General features: G+C 32.8%; 1 protein-coding gene across 1 annotated transcript; it reads left to right on the top strand.

Moving 5' to 3' along the window:
• The first annotated feature begins 919 nt into the window (after nt 1-919).
• LOC111705108 (titin) lies at nt 920-9549 on the top strand. Its single transcript, XM_023477550.1, has 3 exons — nt 920-997; nt 1789-2017; nt 6307-9549. The coding sequence occupies exons 2-3, from the start codon at nt 1937-1939 to the stop codon at nt 9088-9090; spliced, it is 2865 nt and encodes a 954-aa protein (XP_023333318.1). The 5' UTR covers nt 920-997; nt 1789-1936; the 3' UTR covers nt 9091-9549.
• Nucleotides 9550-10748: the final 1199 nt, after the last annotated feature.

Here is a 10748-nt window from a genome sequence, read left to right as displayed (position 1 = left end):
TCAGTAGTCAAAATTCTTTGAACAACTAAAATATCAAGATTTGTCCATCACATATATAAATATATATATAAATATATTAAGCACGTCATATCATTTGAATTTCGTATGTATTCGAATAAATTTATTAATATTATACTTGTGCTTTAAATCATAACAAGTTACAAAATTTTACCAGCAATTTTGTTTAAGTTTGACCCTCTTCTTCTGTTTAGTAGAGTGTGGAACCAATGTAGGACAAAATTACAAAAGCGACAAATTTCTGAACAGCTAACTTTTAAGCTTCCCAAACTATCGTGAGGTTCACAGGCCTTGCAGAACATTGAAACTAATTCAGTTCAGACGTTTTGCCTTTTTGTCCAAAAGAGAAGATAGGATTTCTAATTATACAATTTGATTTAAAAGAAAAGTTACGAAAGTGTAAAGGGGGAAAATGAAAGGTTTCGATGTAGGAAAAAATCGTTTTCCTTACAAAACTGAGATTGGAAAATAGGAAACTGGAAAAGGAAGATACAGGTTCTAAAAAGATTCAAAATACATTTTTATAATAATTCTTATTTTTTCTATAATTTGATATATATCAGGATATGAATAGGAAAATATTGAGAAAAATGTTTCTTTTTGACAAGATTATGTTCTCAAACTGTATATATAATTATACATATTTACTGGAACGAAATGTAAAGTATATTTTTGGGTGAATTAAGTTTTAGTTTAAAGTCATTTAAATCTTTAAAAAAATATATTATTTGGTTTACCATTTTGTATCTTCAAAATTAACTGAGACATTAAGAAATTAATCGAAATTTCAATATATTAATTTACATCTCATTCATCCTTGATCAAAATAATATTTGAAATGTTCATTTGAAATTAATTCTGGTGTTTTTATCTTTATTTCTGAGATTTGAGTGTATTTACGTTTAGAAGAAATTGTTGAAAACATTATCAAGATTCAAGAAGTATGATCAAGATTCTAAACAATCCTCAACACAAAAAGGTAAAGTTTTAATGATTTGATTTGATTAAATTAATTTTGAATTGAATTTGAGAGGAGAGGGAGCAAAGGAAAACAAAAATATTATTACTTTCTTGGCAGTCAAGCGCATTAAATCTTTGTTTTGGGTTCAGTTAGCCAACTTTCCGTATCTTTTGTAAAACCTTCCAACCTCCTCTCCTAACATTTTCTTCATTTTTTCAAATAAAAACTATTCACCATCGAATTACAATTTTATTGCAAGAAAGAAACCAGAGACTAAAAAGACATTCCGTGATCAATTATCATGCTAAATCAGTTTAAAAATCGTATTCTAAAGGACTATATATAAGCCTTGTTACACATTCTAATTTACAATTATACATATCTTTGCAACCTGACAGCAAAATCTTTTGATATTTTAAACTTAGACTATTTAACCAAACAGAATTCATTGAATGTAATATCAAGGTGTGTGATGAAAGGTTGAAAAGTATAGGGATTGATAATTATAAAAAAGCTGAAAGGTTTAGTTATCGTAATTTTATCGATTTCACCTTTAAAAATCCTATAATTGAATTTCATAACGAATACTTTATTAATTATTGATTCTAAAAATTATGTTAAGACAGCATACAAACTTTCTCTATCAAATTCAAACCATTTAATTTGAACTATTAAACCAAGTTACCGAGTTCTCTAAAATCAAAATGTGAGGCTAATCGGTCTTTGGTTTCACGAGTTATGATCGGACATACAATCAAACAAACTAAGATTACTACTTTATATATATATAGATATTTCTTTTTGTTTAGACTTGAGGATTAAAGATGGTTGATCACGTGGGACACTGGAGCCTGGTTCTGAACCAACAATGAATATATCCGTACCAAATTCTAACCCTGGATCTCTAGGATCCTATCTTTGAAATTTCCAGCTTCTCATGTACATACACAGCTGCTCATGTACATAAATATGTTTAATCATCTCATCTGCTTCATTATTCTAGTTTCAGCAGGAGCTGTACCCGACCTTTCAACACAGGTAAATAATTCATTTATTTAACCGATTGGGGGGGGGGAGGGTGTTTCCCCCCCCTATGATTTTGCCCTTAGAGTTAAGATATGGGAGTGTGGTACATGTCCCTAGTCCAAATTTTCAAAAAAAAATAGACCTCTATTTTTCATGGTTAGGGTGCAAGGGAGGGTTTTTAAAAAGTTCGTCGGAAAAATGTTCAAAAATAAATATTTTTACTTTTGACAAATATTAACACATATTAACACAGGTAAATAATTAATTAATTTAACAATATTATTGCCCGAGTCAAAACGGTGTCATTAAAAGCTTTCTCGATCAAGAATAAATAAATATTCATTATTATTTCTTTTAAAGTGTGGTGGTAAAGTAGCTTGCAGTCTTGCAATCTTGCAAAGTATATCTTTTGTATTACTGGCTGTATTGTGTATATAGACAAAATCTGAAATAAACCCGATATCTTCCTTATTATTGATTTGTTAAAAGGTTTAAAGGGAAACATTTAAAATGGCATTAGCAGTCCCTAAAGCATAATAACTATTGTTCTAAATAGATAAATGCAATATATTTAAAACTAAACTGGTGACGTGACAGTCCTTGCTTTTTGAGATTTTCTTTTTTATTAAATTCACCTTAAATCTATATATAAATTTGGCTTGTCTGTCTGTTTGTTTGTAACCAATAAACGTCAAAACGGCTGAACCGATCGGGCCCAATTTTTTTGTGGGACATCACGTGACCACAGGGAAGGTTTATGAATGATAAAAATTTAAAAATATGTGTTTTGAAAGGTTTTTAATTCTTAAAAAAAATTTAAATTCTTGAAAATCCGCAATTTTTTTTTTAATTCCGCAAAATTTTTTCTCCTTTGTTTTAAATGTAAACAAAAATAACATGTTCACAATTTAAATAGAAGATGGGCGCGAAGCGCTCTAAAAGCCTAGTGATTTATATTCTAGGATAGCATAGAATAGCTTATACTGCACAACATTTTACATTGAGCCCCAAATTCTACATTTCATCTATGCACAATCCAACATTATCTGTGACACCCTGAAGCAATGTAAGCAAACTGTCTAAATAAATATTAAAACCGGGGCTCTATAGCTCTGTTAACTCAATCACTTCTGTATGCCGAGTCTATTAGCGCCTGATTCAATCAGGGTTCAGTCATGTGTTTGTTGTCTTTTCTGAACCAATAGAAATTGTATGGCGGTAACATCTATCTTTCTATCTAGCTCATTATCCAATTAGAGTTAAATCCTTATATCGGCGCTATCAGTAAATGGAAATATTTACTTTTACTGAAACTATAGTGCATTTCTGAATAGCCATGAGATTAGGCATTCAAATCTTTGGTGTTTATTCTTAAAATCTAAAACTAAATAACCCCTCCTAGAAGTTTACACAACTTTATATAAAAGATCGAATAAGAATACGAATGTATCAAATAACATTTTCATTTGGAATAGGATTAAAAAAAGATATTCTAAGTTCCTAAAAAAAGCCCAATCAAATATTACCATTTAGAAATTTGAGCGTCTTTGCCACCAAATCTGGTATTCTAATTCCTTTTTCTTTGCAACCAAATTTCTAAGAAATTAATTATTTCAAACAATAAACTCTGTAGATTAAATAATAAAGTTTAAAATATCAAAAGGGGTATATCATCAGTTTGCAAAGATATAGAAATTCAAAAGTTTGAGTTTATGGAAAGATTTAATTCCTTTAAAGCAATAAACTTTGTCTTGAATATATATCAACTGTTATTGGAAAACAGTAGCAATTGTTGCTAAATTTATGGTTACTTTATTCGCACTTTGTTGACCAAAAAATTACAAATTCATTTTTATTTTAGTTTTCATTAAACTGTGGGGTTGTATTAGAAACAAGGTCACTTGACTACCATATAATAGCATATATATATATATATATATATATATATATATATCATACAAGTGTATTCGTTGTATTTTCTTATGTATACAGTCTGAAAGCTTTTTTCATCCAGATATTTTGGAAGAAAATGGAACGAAACTTGTTGTCATGGATAACATAAAAATTATAGATGGCTTAGAGCTCTGAATGAAATATATGTCTTGAAATAACCCTGAAATATTCAAGACTAATGTTTATCCAGCTTTTTTATCTCGTATAAATCCCACAGTGGAGTCAACATTTTGGTTAAACTACTTTTTTTTCTTTAAAGGGACTGGACTATATGCGTAATTCTAGGTGACCCTCCGTGCAATGATGGAATTCCTCGATTTACAATGGTACCCTTGAAAGCTTTTTATGATCAAGTATGATATAGATATCAATATTTTTGTTTCTTTAAACTGTTTATTTCTGATTAAAGCAGGCAGTTTGTTTCTTTTCTATTGCTTGATAATGGAGTTCTGTTTACATAAAGTACACGATATACTGCATGAAGTATGGTGGCTAACATTCTTATAAAAGGAAGGAACGGTTCTGTTTTAGGGTAGTATGTTCATTTTACAATACTTATGTTTACAATATACTCTCAAATGACTCTACGACCCAGTTTTGGAAATACTGTGTTTTAACTATTTTCTAAGCACTTACTTAAATGTCACAGGCACCCCCCCCCCCCCTCCACATAGGATAATGTTAATTAAGATCGTCACCAAAACTTGTTTAAAAAGGTGAAAGTGTCCTGGTCTAGTATAGGCTACACTTGTTGTATTAAACACAATATAATATCATTCCTCTATTTATAAAGGATGTGGGAGGAGGGAGGGGAGCTAACCAGATATTGGGAAATATAAATTATATTCTAGAAAATAAAAAGAGGGAAGAAGCAACAATATTCCAGAGCAATATTGTGGGAAAAAATTTGGTCTGGTTTAAAAATTCCAAGTGACCCCGCCATTTGGAGAGTTACAAAGTACAACGGTACCCTTCATAAGCCTTTATCTTAGTAACAAGGATTTCTAAATAGAAAAATATCAAATTATTACTTCATCCTTCATTGTCTTTGCTGTTTACATCCACTACTTTTTTGTAGATAAACCACACGTATATAAAAATGTTCAATAGACAAACAAGAATATTAGTTGAAGGGTTATAACGTTGTGAATCAGGAAAGCCGCGCTGTAATTGGAGGTTCGCTTAAATTTACATTTTGTAATTATTTATAGATTCTAGTAAGGGAATTAGTTAAACCATGATTAAATTGGAAAGTTATATTTTCTTAAATGTTATTGTCCTAATGTTATTGCCAGTTTAACATGCGTATCAAATAAATAAATGCCGCGTCAATTAGAAGACGAATTTTTTTTCCATGACCACTTTTAAATCGAATACTCCTCCCCTAAAAACTTTTTTTCGAAACTTTTGTCCGTTTTATTTCCTTCCGTAATTTCCCTTTTTGCAAAGTTTAAATCTTTACTTTTGTTCAGACTTTTTCCCAACAAAACTTTTAATATACATCTCGTCTTAGGGAATTGGTAAACTTAATGTAAATATATACAATGTACAATGGACACTGTTCCGCTGTTTATTATTAATGAACAATTATTGATGTGTTTAATTCGGTAAAACCTTATTAATGCCACAACAAAATATAACACTTTGTTGGACTTCAGTTTAGGATAAAGAAATAAAAATCATGATTTGATATTGGGCAGAACAAAAACAAAAAGTCTTTTTTTTAAAACTACTGTCACCATAGAAGTCATAGTTAAAAGTGGGATTCATGGCTTCTAGTTGATATTTGTTTGTAAATAAAATCCTAAGTGTAAATTGTTTTCTTTCTAATTAACTTTTTGTCAACTGGATAACAAGTTGTTGTTGCTTTTAACAGTAGTTCTTGTGTGTAAAAAAGGAAACCAAATACCTCTCTTCTAGAATATTATTTTTAAAAGTTTCATTACAAACATAAGCTTGATTAAATTTAACTCATTTTTTTTGCCGCCATAAAAACTTCTTTAACAAATAATATTTTTTTACTTGATTCTGTTTATTTAAATGCATTTGCATCCAATTACACGCCCCTCCTCCAATCCGACTGGGACCCTCGCGTCTACTAATATGTATTATAAAGATCCAATGTCTAAAATAGTAATTTTATTTGCCAGAAAAAAAGTCGATCCATCTGAAGCCTTGTCCTCCCCCTGGGATATAATACTGGAGTTTATGCCAGAGTTTCAAGCTGGAAATTGTAGTTGTAAACCGTCAGAACAATTTATTATATTTGCAGATATTTTCCCAACATTTCTTAACTACAACCTTACAGTAAATGCATATAGACTAAACATTTAATTTTTCTATTTTAGGTTGTGGAGATCACTTACCAGAGCGGTGACACAGCACTCCTTCCCTGCGATATTAGTAACACCAACCCTGTTGACCGAGTAACTTTACTTCTTTGGTATAAGGAGGACAACCTTGGAACCAAGGGGTCACCAATTTACAGGATAGATGCTAGAACCAACCAGGACCTTGTCATTGGACAATCCAGAGTTCCAATACTTGATTGGGTCAATGAAAAAGTTATTGGAAGAAACCGTGTCAGCTTTGATACTCAACTAAGTCCAGCCTCGCTCAAGATTCGTAATATTAGCGAAGCAGACTCAGGGTTGTATAGATGCAGGGTAGATTTTACAACCTCTCAAACCAGGACAGAGAGAATAAATCTCAAGGTGATAGTGCGACCAGGGAAACCTCATATATTTGATGATACCGGAACTGTTCGAGATATATTTGCGGGTCCATATCTAGAGGGGAATGATATCCATCTCTCATGTCGGGTTTATGGAGGTAAACCCCCACCAAGAGTTGTGTGGTTTAAAAACTTCCAGATTCTGAGCGAGCAATATATACAAGAAGAGGATCCATTTACAAAAGAGCTTGTTACTTATAACAATCTGACCCTTCATGCTGTTCCTAGATCTGATCTTCATGCTAATATTACATGTGAAGCTACCAACTACAACAACTCTGTACAACAGAAAACAATTACATTGGACATGAACTTTCTTCCTTTAAAGATGGAGGTACTGAACAAGGAATCTGAGTTGCAAGCTGGAATAAAGCAGACATTTACTTGTAAGGCATATGGATCTAGACCCCCTGCTATACTCACCTGGTGGATGGGAAATCAAAGACTCGATGGAGAAGTATATTCTCCAGTTCCTACAGATGGAACAACAAGTACTAGCACCATCTCCATTGTCCCCACAGAGGCAGACACAAATAAAACTCTAACTTGTAAAGCAGAGAACCGGGAGATAAGACAAGGCATACTTAAAGAATCATGGGACTTGGACATTCTCTATCCTCCCCGGATAACTCTGGAACTATCCTCCATGTTGGAGGAACAAGATGTAGCGGAGGGAAATGATGTATTTTTTGTGTGTAAGATAAGCTCTAATCCCCCCATAAACAGAATGGTAGAGTGGTATCACAATGGAAAACTTTTAAAACAGATTCAGAAGAAAGGAATCATTATGAATTCTTCAGGCACTAACCTTGTACTACAAGAAGTAAAGAAAGAGGCCAATGGGAACTACACATGTAGTGCAAACAATGGAATTCCCCACTCAGGACACACAGTTTACAGCAAACCATTTAATCTAGATGTAAAATATCTACCAGTTTGTGTTCCTGAGGGTGTTAAAGTGTATGGGGTGGCCAAGGAAGAAAATGTGAGAATTCGATGCCAAGTTGCCGCCAATCCTTCTAATCTCACATTTCGTTGGACATTTAACAACTCTGCAGAGATTAAACATGTTTCACAAAACAAATTCCAATCTAATGGGACTATCAGCCTTTTCAGTTATAAACCAGAGAGAGAGTTAGACTATGGCACCCTGATGTGTTGGTCTAGAAACTCTATTGGTGAACAACAAAAACCGTGTGTGTTTCACATCATAGCTGCTGGGAAACCCGATCCAGTGAAAAATTGCAGCATATCAAACGTCACTTCAAATTCTTTCCAAATATCTTGCAGCCCAGGATTTAATGGTGGTTTGCCGCAGAACTTTACAATTGAAGTGATAGAAAATGAAACATTAGAGAGTCCAGTTTTCTTACAGATTAAAGAAAAGCCAATATTTTCAGTTCTGAATTTGAAAGAGTCGACTGAATACAGGGTTTATGTTGCTCCAGTGAACATGAAGGGAAGTGGACAGCCACAAAGTTCTCAGGGTACAATAGTTAAGACCCATGCAGAGGCAAGACCAGTTATAACTAACCCTGAAGGAAACCATGACACCAAGGAGGGGATGAATCCTGTTCTGGTTCTTATATTTGGAGGGGCTACCGGCTTATTTATCATCTTGTTGACAATAACATTGGCTGTGAAAATTAGATGTTCTCGAAGCAGAAACATAAGCAGAGAGAACAGTAAAGTAGTTGTCACAACAATAACAGACATTGAGTTCAACGAAGATCATCACAACGACCGTCTGCCTCTTAGTCTGGCAGTTCCTGAAGAGACTGAACATGGTGGAGAGGTTGCCTTTAAGCCTGGCAATTCCTATATTGATGATTCATTCCCAACCTCTAATCCATCTGATGAGGACACCTCTGCCTACATAAAAAGACATGCTCAGGGTAGATTTCATCAACATCAACCAAACTTTCATTACTTAATGTATCCGCAGACAGAACAGACTCAACCAAACAACAGTTATTGCACCTTGAGAAAACCACACAGCAATCCAATCTCTGTGCAGTTTACAGATTCTTCACGAATAGATCATCAATTACCATCAGAGTTTACCGGCAAACCTTGTGGTAAAGCCCCTACAGGACTAGACCCACAGGGAGCTGATGTGGTGGATTTCTGTGAGAAGCAGAGAGCAGGGTTTATGTACGGTACCCTGAGACACAACCGAGGGAAACAAGATTTTTGTTCAACTTCGTATAGTGGGAATCCAGGGTTTCCTGGAAACGGTGTCGAGGAGACTAGTGTGACACAGCCTCCTCAAATTCATGGCTGCTTAGTACCTCCCCCTCCAATGTTTGAAGAAGGAAACTTAAACATTAAAACTCCACTGATTGCAAAGAAGTGTGGAAAAAGTGAAAAGAAGGATAAAATGGAGAGCAGAGTCTAGAAATGATGCTTTGACAGAGTAGAGAAAAATAGAACAATTTTGAGTTCTGCATTTGCAACAATACACCTTTTAACAAGAATTTATAAGTGTTTTTATAACCTAAAAGTATTTCTATTATTACATATATTATATATATATCTATATATATATCCCGCATCATATTCAATGATGGAGAGGGAAAAAATCCATCAAGAGTGAGATATTACATGGAAGATATATTTATCACTCTACTGAACGTGCGAGTATAAAAAGAACCTCCTGCTCTTTACATGACTGTGTTGTTAAATGTAAGAAAATATATTTACTTCTGGCCCTGTTTAAAAATCTGCAGCAGCTGTTGAACCTTTGTTGAGTAAATATGAATATATTAGAAACCCCTGGAGCTAAAATACTTTACCTAAATTTGTTGTAATCATTGTTAAACAGTGTGTACAGACAAATATACAGAAATTAAATTTTGTATCATAAATTAGTTCGAGATCAAATGTTGTTTCTTTTTTGCAAAATTACAACACAATATTTAATGCAATAGCAATGAATTTAGCTCAATAAAACTTCCACCAAATATGAATCAAAACATATTGATTAATATTCCATTTTGATGGTGGCAGTGTTCGTTTAATAACTGTTTAGGAATCTTGTGGATTATTCTGTTTCAAAATCTCCGCAAACAAGGATTTTTTTATAGTTTTTTTTCCTGATTAAAAAGTGAGAAAATTTGCAAAGGCAAATTTGCACAGGTGACTCGAAAATTTCTTTGAAAACAAAACGAGAAATTGACAAAAATATGATAGTTTCCAATATAAAAATTCTTCAATATCTTTTATCAGATCAAAAGATAAAAGAAGATTATTGTACCATAAAGGCTGGTGGACCTGGAAATGTAAGCATGAAAAAAAGGCCTTAAAGATAAAGTATTGGGGTGAAACGCCTGCTGTACTTTTCACATTAGTAATTAATTCGGATATTGTACATTTCTGAGGGGGTTTAAAAAAATGTAGAATTTAGGAAGGTTCAATTGTATTATTTTTAAGTCAAAAAGCTTAAAGGTAATGGTTTGAAGAAACAGAAACCCCAATATAGGATATATTGAGGAAAAGATACATGTATATAGGCCATAGGTGAGCTTTTTGGTCTTGTGGTTTTGTTTTTATCTCCTAGCTTGAAACTTTAAACCCTATCCCGATTGGGGCTATTTTTGTCTGATGTGTCCCCCCCCATGATTTTCCTCTTAGAGTTGAGATAGGAGAGTGAAATACATGTTTCTAAACCAACTTTTCAAGTTCCGCTCATTAAAAAAATTAGACCCAAAAATAGGGAGGTTGAAAAAATATATGTCGGAAAAATGTTGAAAAATATTTATTTTTACTTTTGACTAAAATTAACATGTGATACATGTTGATTGTTGATACATTCATTTGTCAAGGGCTTTTCAATATGTAGATTGCATAATAAATAAAACAGTAATGGACTATTTTTATTTTTTTATCAGAAGCCTTCCAACTGTTTACCCGTCTTCAGCCACATTACCCTGTGCATCAAAAAAATATATTTTGTGTTTAAAATTTGATCACAGCTATAAAGTTGAAAAAGTAAAACATTTTGAGAGTTTTAAGTTATGGATTAAAAAATACAATTTTAATAGGGTTAAGAAAAGT

Source organism: Eurytemora carolleeae, unplaced genomic scaffold (genome assembly GCF_000591075.1).
Source record: "Eurytemora carolleeae unplaced genomic scaffold, Eaff_2.0 scaffold645, whole genome shotgun sequence".
In the NCBI taxonomy this organism is placed as follows: domain Eukaryota; kingdom Metazoa; phylum Arthropoda; class Copepoda; order Calanoida; family Temoridae; genus Eurytemora; species Eurytemora carolleeae.
Note: the sequence above shows the minus strand (reverse complement) of the source record. Positions and strands in the feature narration are given on the sequence as shown.